This window comes from Pristiophorus japonicus, chromosome 2 (genome assembly GCF_044704955.1).
Source record: "Pristiophorus japonicus isolate sPriJap1 chromosome 2, sPriJap1.hap1, whole genome shotgun sequence".
NCBI classification, from domain to species: Eukaryota; Metazoa; Chordata; class Chondrichthyes; family Pristiophoridae; genus Pristiophorus; species Pristiophorus japonicus.
Window position 1 is genome coordinate 50,514,871 of NC_091978.1, and position 17,989 is coordinate 50,532,859.

At 46.6% G+C, this 17,989-nt stretch overlaps 2 protein-coding genes across 5 annotated transcripts in view; one reads left to right on the top strand and one right to left on the bottom strand.

Moving 5' to 3' along the window:
* LOC139238349 (zinc finger protein 271-like) overlaps positions 1-7,255 on the top strand; it is a 43,928-nt gene extending 36,673 nt beyond the window's left edge. Inside the window, exons 1-2 of one of the 3 annotated variants that reach the window (XR_011588582.1) lie at positions 3,303-3,537; positions 4,187-7,255. The gene's annotated coding sequence lies outside the window, so the exon portion shown is untranslated. Of the gene's footprint in view, positions 1-3,302; positions 3,538-4,186 lie in introns of those variants that run through there. The other 2 variants (XR_011588583.1, XM_070867473.1) reach the window with 2 other exon arrangements.
* Positions 7,256-7,865: 610 nt separating this feature from the next.
* LOC139237999 (zinc finger protein 502-like) overlaps positions 7,866-17,989 on the bottom strand; it is a 122,832-nt gene continuing 112,708 nt past the window's right edge. For both annotated transcript variants that reach the window (XM_070867403.1, XM_070867398.1), the window contains exon 2: positions 7,866-14,802. In XM_070867403.1, coding sequence (XP_070723504.1) covers positions 13,518-14,459 — 942 coding nt within the window. In that variant the 5' untranslated portion in view covers positions 14,460-14,802 and the 3' untranslated portion in view covers positions 7,866-13,517. The remainder of the gene's footprint in view (positions 14,803-17,989) is intronic.

The window sequence follows — 17,989 nt, forward strand, 5'->3', positions numbered from 1 at the left end:
TGAAACCCAGGGAGAGAGGACCTGTGGGAAGGAGTAAGGAGGACAGTCGGAGTATGTGTGTGTATGTACTAGGCCCATGCAGCGGAGCCTGGTTTCCAGTTGTCTTGGACCCCCTTGCCACTGGACCAAGGCCTTGCTTTGCCAAGCCCATGTGGTAGCCAGTGTGCAACGACCACCCCACGTTAAAAGAATTCACGCACAGGCATCTTCCACCTTTCAAAATGAAGTTCGGAACCTGGAATGTCAGGACCCTGATGGACAACCCCAACAGTGACAGACCGGAATGCCAGACTGCTATCGTTGCCTGGGAACTCAGATCGTTCGACATTGACATTGCTACCTTAAGCGGCACCCGGCGGGCAGGGGAAGGCCAACTCAAGGAACAAGGTGGTTGCACCTTCTTCTGGAAAGGTAAACCAGAAGATCGCTGCCTCCATGGGGTAGGCTTCGCCATTAAAAAATTAACGAGTTGGGCATCTCGGAGACTCCCTTGCAGTATAAATGAACGCCTCATGACTCTTCGACCCACCCTAACCCGGAGCCAGCGCGTAAGCCCCAACACTGGAAGCTACAGACGAGACCAAAGAGGAATTCTACTCCATCTGCAACAATCCCTGTCCCGAGTCCCAACGGGTGACAAGCTGATCATCCGGGGTGACTTCAACGCCAGAGTTGGAAAGGACACTGACCTTTGCGAGGTGTGATCGGCAGAGAGGGGTAGGGAAAACCAACTCCAACTGTACCCTCCTCCTGTCGACATGCTTAGAACATGGCCTTGTCATAACCAACACCAGAAAGACTAGTATAAGGCCTCATGGCAGCACCCTCGCTCCAAGCACTGGCATCTGCTAGACTATGTCATCGTCCAAGTGAGGGACCACAGGGACTTGCGCATCTTCCGCGCCATGACGGGAGCTGACGACTGCTGGACAGACCACCGGTTAATCCGCTCTGTCATCGCCATCAACATAGCCCCAAAACAGCTACAGTACATGTTACTACAGTTGTACAGGGCCTTGGTGAGGCCACACCTGGAGTATTGTGTACAGTTTTGGTCTCCTAACTTGAGGAAGGACATTCTTGCTATTGAGGGAGTGCAGCGAAGATTCACCAGACTGATTCCCGGGATGGTGGGACTGACCTATCAAAAAAGACTGGATCAACTGGGCTTGTATTCACTGGAGTTCAGAAGAATGAGAGGGGACCTCATAGAAACGTTTAAAATTCTGACGGGTTTAGACAGGTTAGATGCAGGAAGAATGTTCCCAATGTTGGGGAAGTCCAGAACCAGGGGTCACAGTCTAAGGATAAGGGGTAAGCCATTTAGGACCGAGATGAGGAGAAACTTCTTCACCCAGAGAGTGGTGAACCTGTGGAATTCTCTACCACAGAAAGTAGTTGAGGCCAATTCATTAAATATATTCAAAAGGGAGTTAGATGAAGTCCTTACTACTAGGGGGAATCAAGGGGTATGGTGAGAAAGCAGGAAGGGGGTACTGAAGTTGCATGTTCAGCCATGAACTCATTGAATGGCGGTGCAGGCTCGAAGGGCTGAATGGCCTACTCCTGCACCTATTTTCTGTTTCTATGTGAAACAGAGCCTAGTTTGCTGCTGATACAAAGATGGGAGGAAAAGCAATGTGAGGATACACAAAAATCTGCAAAAGGATATAGACAGGCTAAGTGAGTTGGCAAAAATTTGGCTGATGGAGTATAATGTTGGAAAGTGTGAGGTTCTGCACTTTGGCAGAAAAAAATCAAAGACAAGTTATTATTTAAATGGGTAAATATTGCAAAGTGCTGCAGTACAGAGGGACCTGGGGGTACTTGTGCATGAAACACAAAAGGTTAGTATGCAGCTACAGCAAGTGATCAGGAAGGCCAATGGAATCTTGGCTTTTATTGCAAAGAGGATGGAGTATAAAAGCAAGGTAGTCTTGCTCCAGTTATACAGGTTATTGGTGAGGCCACACCTGGAATACTGCGTTGTTTTGATTTCCATATTTACAAAAGGATATACTTGCTTTGAAGGCAGTTTAGGGAAGGTTCACTAGGTTGACTTATGAGGAAAGGCTGAGTAGGTTGGCCCTCTACTCATTGGAATTCAGCAGAATGAGAGGTGATCTTATCGAAATGTGTAAGATTATGAGGGGGCTTGACAAGGTGGATGCAGAGAGGATGTTTCCACTGATGGGGGAGACTAGAACAAGGGGGCATAATCTTAGAATAAGGGGCCACCCATTAAAAACTGAGATGAGGAGAAATTTCTTCTGAGGGTTGTAAATCTGTGGAATTCACTGTCCCTGAGAGCTGTGGAAGCAGGGTCACTGAATAAATTTAAGACAGAGATAGACAGTTTCTAAACCGATCAGGGAATAATGGGTTATGGGGAGCAAGCAGGGACGTGGACCTGAGTCCTTGATCGGATCAGCCATTATCGTATTATATGGCGGAGCAGGCTCGAGGGGCCCTATGGTGTACTCCTGCTCTTATTTCTTATGTTCTTATTCCCAGTATACTCTTGATTTGAACACGAATGTCTCGACACAGAAATCTCTAATTTCGGGGCCAAGGCCGCTTACCACAAATTCCGGGCCATTAATACAGTTTTTGCAGTGACCAAGGCTGTCTCTGACACTGCAGGAAATATGTATTTAAATAAGCTGGTGTTGTGAAGCTGCTGTGCTTCTGGCCCTTTGAAAGGCCGCTCACTGTGGCCCCTCTCCCAGATTCCAGCCCCAGCTCTGTGCTCACTGTGGCCCCTCTCCCAGATTCCAGCCCCAGCTCTGTCCTCGCTGTGGCCCCTCTCCCAGATTCCAGCCCCAGCTCTGTCCTCGCTGTGGCCCCTCTCCCAGATTCCAGCCCCAGCTCTGTCCTCGCTGTGGCCCCTCTCCCAGATTCCAGCCCCAGCTCTGTCCTCGCTGTGGCCCCTCTCCCAGATTCCAGCCCCAGCTCTGTCCTCGCTGTGGCCCCTCTCCCAGATTCCAGCCCCAGCTGTGTGCTCGCTGTGGCCCCTCTCCCAGATACCAGCCCCGGCTCTGTGCTCATTCAGCTGCTGTCACCTGGCGACAGCGCGCCACAATCGGCCCCAGCGCACCTGAGCTGGGCACCAGGCCCCGCCCCCTTGCTGCACTGCCATTGGGTGGAGGACCCGCCGCCAGCTCACTCCTCCCACCTCCGCCGGGCTCTTCCTATTGGTCCCTGCTCCCGTCAGACAAGGAGCCCACCAGGTGCTGGGCGGGGCTGAATCCGCTCCATTCGGTTCAGTTTGTTCTGGAACTTTCCTTCAGCAGGTTAGCAGGTTATTGAGGGCCCACGCCCCGGGGGTGAGAAGCTGCTGCAGTCCCTGGGGAACATCTTGTGGCCCTGCCCAGATCTGTCAGTCCCGGGCTCAGCTCCGCGTTTCTCACACTCCGATTGGTTGGGGATTAACCGCTCGCTCGGGCTCCAGCCTATTGGTGCGGAGCTGTCAACCACCCGGGCAGCGTGAGCTGAGCATGCACGGTCGAGCGGCGGGTGAGATGGCGGTGGCAGCGGGTAAATAAATCCCGGGGGGGACACGGGCTTCACACACAACGAGTGCAGGCCCCGAGAGAAAACACGCCGCATTATCAGCTTTACAAACACCAGGGGTCGGTCCCAGGCCTCGAATCAGTGACCGCCTAGGGGCGCAGGCTCACCGGCCGCCATCTTGGGCAGGGCGGGTCTCGCGGCGAATGCGCGGCCCTTTGGACAGAGACAACGGGTGGGCGGGGTTTCAGTTTGATTGGGCCACATGTTTGTGCCCAGGTCAGTGGCCCCTGAAAGGGAGCCTTGTTGTGCTGATTCTTGTCTGGCGACCCTGGGCCAATCCAGGCTCACCCGATTGGGCCAGCACAAAAGGCCCAGTGACCAGCAGAGAAAATCAGTAGCTCATTGATTTTATCCTCACACTGCGCACAGCGGGTGCAAAACTGAACCCAACCAGAGCAGAGGGAGTGAGAAAACTGGGAGCGGTGTAGAAAATGTTGGAGCTGGTGCAATAGGTTTGGATTTCAGCACAGGAAGGAGGGGAGAGTGTGTGGGACGGGAATTTATAGCTTTTGGGGAGCAAGAGAGGAAAAAATGTTCCATAGAATGTAGAATTGTCCGTTCTGAATATTTGTCCTGGACTTACAGTGATGACTTTTGTAAACTCCTTTTACAGGATATTATAAGGAGAAAATACGCAAACAGGAAACTTAAACCAACCATCTTGTCAAGATCTGACAGAGTCACGATTCCTCAGGACCTGAATATCATCGGCCTTTGAATGTGGAAAGAGAAATGTTTGCCTGTTTTGTCTGGGAAAAGATTTCAAACATCAGTGTGACTGGAAAGCACTAAGACACACACCCGCGTGAGAGTGTTCCAGTGCATTGACTGTGGAAAGAGCTTTAACCAGTTACACAGCCCGAAAACCATTCTCAGCGGGGAGAAACTGTACACGTGTTGTGTGTGTGGACGAGGCTACAACTGGTTGTCTAACCGGGAGAGACACAAGGACATCTGCACCACGGAGAAACCATAGAAATGTGGGGACTGTGGGAAGGGATTCAATTACCCGTCTGAGCTGGAAATTCAGCAGTGCAGTCACACCGGGGAGAAGTCGTTCACTTGCTCTGGATGTGTGAAGGCATTCACTGTCCTCCGACTGTTGAAATATAGACGAGTTCACAGGGAGGGGGAAGTTTGTGAGGAGTATGTTTAGTGTCTGACCCTGAGCTGCCCCAGGGAGTGTAGTGTGTGTGATGTCCCTGTGGGGTGCAGTATGTTCGGTGTCTGCCCCCTCCTTGGGACAGCTCATGGTCAGTGTGTGATATCTCTGTAGAGTGCAGTATGTTCAGTGTTTAACCCTGAGCTGCCCCAGGGAAGGTACAGTGTGTAATGTCCCTGTGGGGTGCAGTATGTTCAGTGTTTAACCCTGAGCTGTCCCAGGGAAGGGACAGTGTAATGTCCCTGTGGGGTGCAGTATGTTCAGTGTTTAACCCTGAGCTGCCCCAGGGAAGGGGCAGTGTGTGAAGCCTCTCTGGGATGCAGTATGTTCCATGTCTGGCTCCGAGCTTCCCCAGGTAAAAATGAAACTGTCCCCAGTATTCAATTGGAAAGGGGATTAAATCATACCGAGGATAATGAGCAGCCACCCACCAGTCTGCGTGTAGTGTGTGATGATTGGTGTAAGTGAAGGTAAAAATGAAACTGGACCTATACCTGAGGTAAGGTTAATAAATCTGTCATTCTGTCTTCTTCATTTGGAAAGGAATGAAACGCTTGCAACTCTCCTGCGAAATTTGCATTATTTGTTTCCACAATCGTCTTTTTTTTCTGAATGTTACTTTCACTGTTTGTTCCCCAACCACTTTCAATATTTGTGGGCATCTTCTAGTGCAGGAATAACTAAGGCAGGGTTGAAGTTAATATAAACTGACACAGGGTCTAGTGCAGTAATTACTGAGACAGGGTCCAGTGCAATAATGGGCCTGAAATCCCAGTTTCTTCTCCCTGCAGGTGTTCGACTAAAAATAGGAGAAAAGATGCGCACTTACCTTTTGGTCGAACACTCACCAGAGATTCTGGACTCGAGGCCTCCTCTTGTGCAACGGAGCGTTTTCATGTTGGGACGTCTGTAGGAGTCACGTGGACCTGAACACCCAATCACAGTAAAGTATTTTCTCATTCATAGTAATAGGAGTTTTATAAGTCTGAAACTCCTATTACTCTGGATGAGAAACACCTCCAAAATTACATAAAACATTTTAAAAAAACACCTCACTTAAATACATTATAGAATTTCAAGTTGATAGAAATGTTTTTGAAAAAAAATATTTGCCGATTTAAAAAAAAATGTAATTATGGTTTAAAATACCCTGAGTGGGCAGGGTTTTTAACAAATATGTATTTTTAAATTTTATTTTTATATGTTTTTGATCTGTTTTAAAACTCTTACACTGGTAAAAGTAGGCTATGCGCCTGCTTTTACCAGGCACAAGAGTTTTAAGGATATTCGCAGGGCAAGAGATGAGCAAAGAGCGCAATCTCTGCTGTGGGAATGTCCTTGCTGCCGAGATGCGCGTGATCTGACAATCCAGAAACTTGACAGATCGGAAAAACTTGTTTTTGGCACGTGCGCAACCGAAAACCAGCTTTTGCGATGCCTTCTCGGGTCCATACACACTCCCCAGGGAGGCCAGAATTTCAGGGCCAATAACTGAGACTGGGCCTAGTGTAATATAAACAGAAACAGGATCTAGTGTAATATACAAAAGCATCGACCTGAAACATTCACTATTTCTCTCCATCGATGCTGCCTGACCCGCTGAGATTGCCAGCATTTTCTGTTCTAGTGTAATATAAACAGAGACAAGTTCTAGTGTAATATAAACAGAGATAGGGTCTAGTGCAGTAATAACTGAGACGGGGCTTGTTTTACACTAGAAACAATTGTTTAATAATTGAAATAGTTTTTTGGCAATAATAACTGAAAGAGGTGATAGTGTAACAATAACAGAAGCCGGGTCGACTTTAACAATACCAGAAGCATACTCTTGAAAACAACGAGAGACAAGGTCTAGAGTTATAATAATAGAGGTATGCACTAGAACTGGAATAACGGGCAGGTTATTTTCTAATACAGCAGAGGCCGGGTCTAGTGTAACAATTCGAGAGACAGGGTTCAGAGTAATAACAGCAAATGAAAGGTTCACCATGAGAGTAACATAGACAGTGCATGATCCAATAATAAGACAGATTCTAGTGTTATACCGAACACAATGGTGGATCTGGTGTAATGATCACACAGGCAATAGTGCACTCAAACAAAGACTGGGTCTCATCTAATCGTGTGCGCAAGTCAGGGCCCATTGCTATAATTTCATTCACCCATTACCCCTGTGCTCACTGACCTACATTGGCTCCTTGGTTTCAAAACTCTCCCTGGCATTGGTGCTCTCTCTCTCTCTCTCTCTCTCATCTTTCCAGCCCCACAACCCTCCAAGATCCCTGCGCTCCCCTGATTTTAATTGCTCCACCATTAGCAGCCGGGCCTTCAGCTGCTGAGGCTCTAAACTCTGGAATTCCCCCGTAAAAATCCACCTCTTTCAAGATTCTTCTTAAAAACTACTTCTTTGATCAACCTTTTGCTAATCTGTCCTGATATCTTTCTCTGTGGCTCGGTGTCAAAAATGTCTCTTATTGATAGCGATGTTGTTAAGCGCCGTGAGATGTTTCATTGCATTAAAGGCACTATATTAATGTAAGTTCTTGGTGTTTTTGTTGTTGCATCAAATGCTTTGCCTAATGTTTAACAACAGAGTGAAGGCCCACACAGTATGAATGGGTGGGGTTAGTGTAATAACACAGGTACGGTCTAGGGAACAGGGAAAGGACCATGTCAGCCATGGCTCAGTGGAAGCACTCTCGCCCGAGTCAAGGGACTATGGGTTCGAATTCCCAATCTGGAGACCCAAGCACATAATCTAGGTCAAGACTCCAGGTGCCAGTACAGGGGGAACGCTGCACTGTCAAAGGTGCCATCTTTCTCCAGCCTCTAAGTTCGACGTTAAAGATCCCATGGCCACAATTCCGAGGAAGAACGGGCAGAGTTCTCCCCGGTGTCCTGTACAATGTGTATCCCACAACTAACATCACTGAAAACGGATTATCTTGTCATCATTACAATGCTGTTTGTTGGATCTTGGCTGTGCACAAATTGGCTGCTACGTTTCCTACATTACAACTCCTCTCAGACTCCCCTCACCCCAACTCCTCTCACGCTAGTCTCCAACCCCCCTTACTCCAACTCCTCTTTCACCCCAACTCTCCAACCACCCCCCTCACCCCAACTCCTCTTTCACCCTTAGTCTCCAACCCCTCACCCCAACATTTCTTTCACCACTATGGAGCTGGGTTATTGGGCCGTGATGTGTTTATTTGTTCATCTTGTTGACTCTAAACCTTTGCCCATTAATTGATGTGATCTTATGTATTTTTTTAATACATTTGCTGAGTGGATTCAAATTTAAATTGAACCCAGGTTTGCAGGCGTGATGCTCTATTCACTCATTGAAGGTGAGAGAGATGCTGTGGGGCACACGCTAAGTCCAGTAGCTGAAAGTGATTTAACAGTCTTGAGTTTTGTATTTAGTGATCCCAGGTGCGTTACCGACACCTTCCCTCGATACCAAGGCGAGGAGAGGCAATCTGGAAGGTATAGGGAGATGGGACTTGTCCACGAGTAATCGAAGGTATGAGAACTGAAATAATCTCAAGTTAGAAAGGAGAAAAGGCCCCAAAATGGAACAGTCGGAAACACGTCAATTAGTCTCTTAGCATGTCGAGCATTTGATGTCTTTAAGATATGTTCTTGATGTGATGTTTGGTTTTGAGTTTCCCCATCTTCAAATTCTCCCCTTCTAATACACTGTAAAAGGAGTTTACAAAACTCACCCCGAAGCCGTCTCCACCAGAAATTGCTCATCAGAAACTGGCCAGGATCCAAGCAGAGGAAATAATGCCCCGATGGGGAATGCCACTACAGCTGGACTGAGATCAAGGTACACGCTTCACAGGGAAGGTGATAAAACAGGCCTGCACTTTACTAGGGATCAGGCAGAAATTCGTGGAACGAATGAATAGGACCTTAAAGACAGCATTAGCCAAGGCAATCAAGGAGACAGGAAGGGGGTGGGTAGACATGAGACTGCCAGAAGTCTTGGTTACAGGAAGTGAGGATGTAGGCAGGATATGGAGGTCTGTAAGCAATTGCATGACTTAAAAGCACAAGCTAGAGATCAACAAATAATCAAGGACTTGGAGAACGACAGTAAGGAACAGAAGGTCCAAATACCGCAAATAGGCGGTCCGGTAATGGTGAAGATTAACCCAGAGAAACCCAGGTTCTCACCAAAATGGACCGGACCCCATCAGGTAATAATGGTAAGTGACACATGCGCCTGCATAATTATAAGGGGTATTGGCAAGTGGAAACACTGGACCCAGTTGAAAAGATAGTCACTAACCGGTGACGACCAGGAAATATTATTTGTTGCAGGAGTCTGGTGCTCATGGGAACAATTGGGGAAACTCATCCTCATACCGAGGACAACTGGCTGAGGGACAGCAAGGCGACTCGGGCGACATTAGTTGTGATAAGGAACCAGGAACGTCGATGGTCGGAGCCACAGTGGACTTAAATTGCAGCGTCGGATTAACGGGCATAAGATAACGTAGAGAGAGAACGAATCAACATTGGGGATGGACCAGTAATATGGGACTAATAATTAGGGTGAATAAGACCACTGTGTGTTTTCAAAGGAGTGGGGGATCACGAATATACTGCAATCGGGAAAAGGGGTGTAGATAAGGTGTGCGCCAGATTTCACTCAATTCTCCGGAGTACGCCAGCAAAGGGAGGATGAGTGGAAAGTATGCCAGCCCTCCCTGTGTACAGACGATTAGACCCACCACCACTGCCCCACCAACTACTTTAGCAACAGTGAATAAAGGGAATATAGACAGTCTGGCAGAAAGGACTTAAGTTTTCCCATCAAGGTTATACAAAATAACAGGTGGATCCTGCAGTTCGGGAAGTAGCGCTACCCAAGCCAAAGGACAACCCTGGAGACTCACCCATGAAGAATTAATTGGGAAATGGCCTGTCTTGGGCATATAGCCACGGGCCATAAGGGGGGATTGTAAGGAGATAAAGTATAATGTAGACAGACAGATGGTCACCAAAATGGATACTGAAGGTAATGACTTGATCTGATATGCAAGATGGTTCAGATTAAAAGGGCTGATCAGTATTAGGAGGTTGTGAGGAGTCGGGAGTTCCTCCACCTCAAGGTAGGGATTGTAATATATCACCTATTGACAGATTGTATGTAAAACTTGCTTATAAATGATAGAAAATGGCCGTGTAACAAAAGGAAAACTTTACATATTCAGTGCATTTAAGGGAATGAAGGGCAGAGTTGACAACACCTACTAATAAATTTCCAAGGACATTAGGGAGTAAGCTGTCTGGAAACATAGATTAGATAATAATATTGTAGCAGCAGCTGAGCTCATGGGAAAGGGATAGTTTTGGCTGATAAGAAACCATGGCAAGGTTAACACTGCAGAACACATTCCAGAAGGCGGAGATCAGCCCCACATGCTATGGGAGATAGAAAGGTTGAGAAACCACTCAGCAGCCAGTCTGATAAGGGTCAACGAATCAATGTAGCTCCGCTGATAAGCTGTAGGCCAACCAGTGGTCATAGAACGTTTTGTAGGAGGGTCACACACCTTGAAAACTGTATAACTGTGTGTGGAACCCTTGTTCTTTGAAGGTTCATTTGGAACGCTTCCCCTGCATATGCTTGAATAAAGATCGGTTGAACCAAGGTTTCGTCTGAGTGATTCTGTGGTCGCTATATGGACGCTTTCAGGGAGTTCACCTTGAAGAAAAGCCTTTTTACCCCAACACGCTTTATAGAGCTATATTGCATAAGATGTGAAATCAATTATTTTCTGTATCATTTATCATTCGATTTAGTAAAAATCCTCCACAAATATTGCATGACGGGACGAGTGTGCAACTGTCTCCATATCTGCTTCATTTACAGATGCTCCTTGACCAGTCTCTATTTCTCCTTCACTTACAGACACTTCCTGACCAGTCTCCATTTCTCCTCCTTTTACAGATGCTCCCTGACCAGTCACCATTTACAGATGCTCTCTGACTGGTCACCATTTCTTCATTTACAGATGCTCCGTGACCTGTCTCCATTTCTCCTTCATTTACAGACACTCCCTGTCCAGTCTCCATTTCTCCATCATTTACAGACGCTCTCTCACCAGTCTCCATTTCTCCTTCATTTACAGATACTCCCTGACTCACTTCCTCCCTCTCCCAGTTTGCCGCGGGGCCGCTTTGTGGACCTTTTATTTGCAGCTGTAAACAGATGAAACCCACTGGTGTGGAGCAAACGTAACATTTGGTAGTGAAATGGATTCATTCAGGACAGACAAGAGAGATTATTTCAGGAAATAACAGTGTAGTGAGAAAAGAAATGCAGGGCATGCTGTATAGATGGATTATCAAAAGGTGTTTGATAAGGTGCCGGTTAGCAGGCTTGTTGATAAAATTCAGGCTCACGGTATTAGAGGGAGTGGGATAGCATGGATAGGAAGTTGGGTAAAGGGCAGAAAACAGAAAGTTATGGTTAATGGAGGTTCTTCAGACTGGAGGGGTCTTAACAGTGGTGTTCCCCAGGGTCAGTGTTGGGACCATTGCTCTCCTCAATAAAGAGAAATGATCTGGGCTTGGGTATATGGGGCACAAGATCAAACTTTCCATGGCCAACTGTAAAAAGGCTGTAAGTGGCTTCTGTGTGAATACACAGGTTAGTTAATGGCTCGGGTAGATGATAGATGAAATTTAATGCAGGTAAATATGACGTGATATATTTTGGGAGAAGACAATGGTAGGAAAAGTAGATATAGCTGTAAAAATGTTCAAGGAGTAGAGTAGAAGAGGTGTAAGATTCTAGCTAATGCCTTAATTACCAGGTTCGAGAGTCCAGAGTCAGCAACTTTAATACTTTATTAAGAAATATAAGGTGAGCAGATTCTCTGTCCTCTACCGTACCTTATATTGATCCATCAGAATAAACATGCAAGTCCCGAGTATCCACAGTAACTTACACGAGGTCAGCCCGCTGGATGGAACCTCGGGCGCCCTGAACTTATCTCCGGTGTCTCCAGTCCCGACTGCCCCCTTACATCAGTATTCCCTCACTTTTATACCCTGTAGTGATCCATCTCTGGCACCGGACTCTTCTTTGTCTCGTTGCTTTTGGCAGCAAGCCAAAAGACAGCTGGACCTAGAACACATTCCCTGGATCCCAGCAGATAACTTTTCTGCAGTAATGTTCTCAATATCCCTAAACTACTTTACTTAGTTAATTATATTATTTCTTAGTTTCACAATTAAAGGTATAAACATTGCACATTATAATCTAATCTATTCTATTACTCACTGTGGTTTACGCTTACGTTGTGTTTATTACCAGACAAACCCTGTACTTTTCCCGATCTGAATAAAGGTTCTAACTAGCCGATTCTGTGGAATGGACTGTCCTATCAGTGTTGCCATGGGTCTGCTAATTCCCAAGGGCAGATTAGACAGAGTGCTTTCAGTGGAAGAAACCACAACCAGCCCAAAAGTGGGACTAATCTCCCCAAATGACAGTCTAGACAGTTAGAAACTCCTCCCGGTGACTGTGTCTGCAGAACTCGGCTTCACTCCAGTGTTTAAAGACCCAGAGCGCTGGCCTTACACCCACAGGGCAATGTGTAGGAATTCCAGGGGTAGTGAGGACACGGCCCGAAATATTCCAGAGCAGTGAAAGCCCACTGGGCCCCAGCATGTACTCATCGCAAAACCCCAGGAAAGGGCAAAGTCAGCTCTGAACCGGGTTTGCTGCTCCCTCTGTGGCCAGCACTGCCCGCACCCCTGACGCACAGAAGTGGAATTTCAGCCTCAGTGTTACAAGTTTCATCGGTTACAGGCAGGAGAGGAATAGTTCACAACAGCTGTGCGATTGGTTCAGTCTGTATATTACTGAATTTGAGTGGTCAGGTATTCGAATTCCCCGTAACTCTAATCCCAGATATAAAAGAGAGGGAGATCTGTGCTTAAATCAAAGTGTCTCCTTGTAGATTCTCTGAGAGAAGGAACTGGTTAGCTTGAAACTCTGAAAGAGAAAAAATGTTAGAAATTTCCAATTAGCAGTTTATGACCAATATCAACTCCCAGAGGGATGGGCAATTCTAGAATGAGAAGGAACTGGTCACAATGTGAAAGGTATTAAAGGATTCAGGGGGCTCACATTTGGGATCTTTACTTTGTCCACTCGAGGAGTTAGATAACAGACTTCCTGCTGTGAATATGGAGTTGGATTACTGGGGCGTGATATATTTACTTCTTCATATTTTGTTAAATACATTTGCTGAGTGAATTTAAATTCAAGACGAGGTTTGCAGGAGTGATGCTCTATTCACACATCGAAGGTGGGAGGGATGCTGTGGGGCACATGCTAAGTCCAGTAGCTGAATGTGATTAACAGACTGGGTTTTGTGTTTAGTGATCCCGGGTGTATTACCAATATCTTCCCTGATACCAAGGTCAGGAGAGGCACTCTGGAAGGTATGGGGAGCTGGGACTTGTCCATGAGAGTAATTGAAGATATGAGAACTGAAATAATCTCGAGTTATATAAGAGAAAAGGCCCCAAAAAATGGAGCAGTCAGTAACAGGACATAAATTAGTCTCTTCTTATCCTGGAGACATTAAATCGACACACTGTGTTATTTGCAATATCAAAATATTAATAACCCCTGTAACTGGGCTGGAGTTTAACTTTAGCAGAAACAAACACCAACTGTCAGAATGAACACAATTTAATCCGGGATGTGATTAACAACAGCAGTAACAGCAGACTCCAACCCTTGGAGTCACTTGTGAACACGCTGGTGTCTCAGCAGGCTGGATGACTGAGTGAATCCCATCCCACACTCGGAGCAGGTGAACGGCCTCTCCCCAGTGTGAACTCGCTGGTGTCTCAGCAGGTCGCATGACTGAGGGAATCCTTTCCCACACTCAGAGCATGTGAACGGCCTCTCCCCAGTGTGAACTCGTTGGTGAGTTAGAAGGTGGGATGAGTTTGTGAAACCCTTCCCACACTCAGAGCAGGTGAACGGCCTCTCCCCAGAGTGAACTCGCTGGTGTCTCAGCAGGTCGTATGACTGAATGAATCTCTTCCCACACTCAGAGCAGGTGAAAGGCCTCTCCCCAGAGTGAACTCGCTGGTGTGTCAGCAGGTGGGATGACAGAGTGAATCCCTTCCCACACTCAGAGCAGATGAACGGTCTTTCCCTGGTGTGAACTCGCTGGTGTATCAGCAGGTGGGATGACTGAGTGAATCCCGTCCCACACTCCGAGCAGATGAATGGCCTCTCCCCGGTGTGAATTCGCTGGTGAGTTACAAGGTGATATGACCGAGTGAATCCCTTTCCACACACTGAGCAGGTGAATGGTCTCTCCCCAGTGTGAACTCGCTGGTGTGTCAGCAGGTGGGATGACAGAGTGAATCCCTTCCCACACTCAGAGCAGGTGAAAGGCCTCTCCCCAGTGTGAACTCGCTGGTGTTTCAGCAGTTGGGATGATTGAGTGAATCCCTTTCCACACTCAGAGCAGGTGAACGGCCTCTCCCCAGTGTGAACTCGCTGATGTATCAACAGGTTGGATGAACGAGTGAATCCCTTCCCACACTCAGAGCAGGTGAACGGTCTCTCCCCAGTGTGACAGCGTCGATGATTTCCCAGCTCAGACGGGTAATTAAATCCCTTCCCACAGTCCCCACATTTCCACGGTTTCTCCATGGTGCGGGTGTCCATGTGTCTCTCCAGGTTGGCGATCAGTTGAAGCCTTGACAACACACACAACACGTGTACGGTTTCTCCCCGCTGTGAATGGTGTGATATTTTTTCAGGCTGTGTAACTGTTCAAGCTCTTTCCGGTCAATGCACTGAAACACTCTCACTCAGGTATGTGTGTCTCGGTACTTTACCAGTCACACTGATGTTTGAAATCATTACCCACAGACAGAACAAACAAACATTTCTCCTTCCACATCCAAAGGCCGACGATATTCAGATCCTGGTGAATTGAGTAACCGTCAGATCTTGATATGATGTTTGGTTTGAGTTTCCCATCTGTAGATCCTCTCCTTCCAATACCCTGTTAAAGGAGTTTTCAAAAATCATCACCGTGAATACAGGATAGAAAATCAGAAGAGACAATTCTAGTTTTGATAGAATCATAGAAATTTATAGCACAGAAGGAGGCCATTTGACGTATTGTATCCGTGCCAGCCGACAAAGAGCTATCCAGCCTAATCCCACTTTCCAGCTCTTGGTTCGTAGCCTTGTAGGTTACTTCAGGTGCATATCCAAACACTTTTTAAATGTGGTGAGGGTTTCTGCCTCTACCACCCTTTCAGGCAGTGAGTTCCAGACCCTCACCACCCTCTATGTGAAAACAATTCCCCTCAAATCCCCTCTAAGCCTCCGACCAATTACTCAGTTCTGACAAAGGGTCACAGACCTGAAACGTTATCTCTGTTTCTCTCTCCACAGATGCTGCCCGAAAGACTGAGTATTTCCAGCATTTTCTGTTTTTATTTCAGATTCCAGCATCCGCAGTATTTTGGCTTTGCTTCCCTTAACCATGCTGATTACCCCTGATTAATTCGTGACTTTCTGAATGAAGATTTATCCTGACCCTCAGAATTTTTTCCAATAATTGAAAGTCCAAATTGGGGGGCACTGATTTTTATTTTGTTATCCCATCGAGATTGGGGCCAGAGGGACAATAAATAATAAAAATATATAAATTATTTAAAAAATCAGTGAGCAGACCTGCAATATGTACAATATACAAGCTGACCAAAATCAGGCCGTTTGGGTTGGATGTGGAGATCAAAACCGTAACAAACCCTCAGCGGAGACTCGCCGCCCCACACCACCCCCGCATTTAGAAAACTCCGGAAGATTTATTCCGGTGATTTTTATTTGTTGAATGGCGTAACTGACGGGTTCAATTAATGTTTATTTTCCAAATGCAGCTCCGGAGCCTCAGACTGAGCATTAATCCAGCCCGGGTGATTGACGGGAGCTCCAGACCAATAGGAAGAGCGGGGCAGGGCTGGAGGAACAAGCGGGCGGTTAGTCCTCCAGCCAATCGGAGTGTGTAAGGGGCTTGCGGCACCCAGTGGACGGGGTTGAGCCCGGATCTCCCTCATTGGCTGAAATGCTAACATATTGTTAAAGCTGATTTCTCTCAAACTCCAGGAGAAGACTAGACCCTGACTATGTGGCTTTAAATAGATGGAACCTTGTGGTGTGGAGCAAACATTGCAACATTTGGTAGTGAAATGGATTCATTCTGGACAGACAGCAGGGATTATTTCAGGAAATAACACTGTAGTGAGAAAGGAAATGCAGTGGATGTTGTGTAGATGCATTGTCAAAAGGTGTTTGATAAGGTGGCGGACAGGAGGCTTGTTGATCAAATTAAGGCTCATGGTATTAAAAAAAGTGGGGCAGTGTGGATAGGAAGTTGGGTAAAGGGCAGAAAACAGAGAGTAGCGGTTAATGGATGTTCTTCAGACTGGAGGGATGTAAACAGTGGTATCCCCCAGGGTCAGTGTTGGGACCACTGCTTTTCTCAATATAGAGAAATGATCTGGACTTGAGTATAATGGGGCAAAAGATCAAAATCTCCAGATGACACCAAAAATGGGGAGCGTGTGAACTGTGAAGAGGACTGTGAGTGAGTTCAGTCTGAATGCACAGGTCTGCAAATGGAATGGGTAGATGTCAGATAAAATTTAGTGCAGAGAAATCTGGTGTGATATATTTTGGGAGGAAGAAAAAGGGAGGAAATGTACATTACATGGTAAAACTTTAAAAGGGTGGAGGAGTAGAGAGATTTTGTGTTGTAAGATTCTAGCTAATGCCTTGTCTTATTAATTAACAGGTTCGAGAGTCTAGTGTCAACAACTGTAATCGCTTAAGAAATGTAAGATGAGCAGATTTTCTGCCCACTGCCTTCCTTACATTGATCCATTAATCAGAGTAATGATGCAAGTCCCGCGTGTCCACAGAAACTGACACGAGGTCAGCAGGCTGAATGGAGCCTCGGGCGCCCTGAGCTTGATCTCCGGTATCTCCAGTCCCGACTGCCCCCTTACGTCAATCTCCCCTCACTTTTATACCCTGTAGTGATCCATCTCTAGCATCGGATTCTTCTTTGTCTTCTCTGCTGGGTTTTGGCAGGAAACGAGGAAAAGACAGCTGGAGCTTCTCTAATCTGTGATTTACAAGGACACTTTCCCTGGTTCCCACCATTTTTCTTTAGTAATTTTCTCATTATCCCTAAACTACCCTGCCTGCTGTTAACTCTTATTTCTTATACTTTCACAATTATAGGTACAAACATCTCATTATTATTTAATCTATTCTATTACACAGTCTGGTTTAAGCTTGGAAGAAGTACTGAGGGTAGCAAGGACACAGAATGTACTCTGGGTGGGGACTCCAATGTCCATCACCAAGAGTGGCTCGGTAGTACCATTACTGACTGAGCTGGCCGAGTCCTGAAGGACATATCTGCCAAACTGGGCCTGCAGCAGGTGGTGAGAGAACCAACACGAGGAAAAAACCTACTTGACTTCGTCCTCACCAATCTAACTGTTGCAGATGCATCTGTCCATGACAACAATGGTAGCAGTGATCACCCCACAGTCATTGTGGAGACAACGTCACACTGAAGACACCATCCATCGTGCTGTGTGGCACTACAATGGGATAGATTCAGAACAGATCTAGGAGCTCAAAACTGGGCATCCATAAAGTGCTGTGGGGCATCAGCATCAGCAGAATTGTATTCCATCACAATCTGTAACATCATGACCTGGCATATCCCTCACTCTACCATTACCATCAAGCCTGGTTCAATGAGGAGATCAGAAGAGCATGCCAGGAGTAGCACCTGGCGTACTTAAAAATGAGGTACCAGCCTGGGAAAGCTGCAATACACGACTACATGTATGCTAATCAGAATGCAATAAACAGAGCTAAACGATCCCACAATCAACAAATCAGATCAAAGTTCTGTAGTCCTGCCACATCCAGTCGTGAATGAACATAAGAACATAAGAATTAGGAGTAGGAGTAGGCCATTCGGCCCCTCGAGCTTGCTCCACCATTCAATGAGATCTTGGCTGATCTTCTACCTCAATTCCACTTTCCTGCACTATCCACATATTCCTCGAGTCCCTTAATATCCAAAAATCTATCCATCTCTGTTGTGAATATACTCAAAGACTGAGCCTCCACAGCCCTCTGGGGTTGAGAATTCCAAA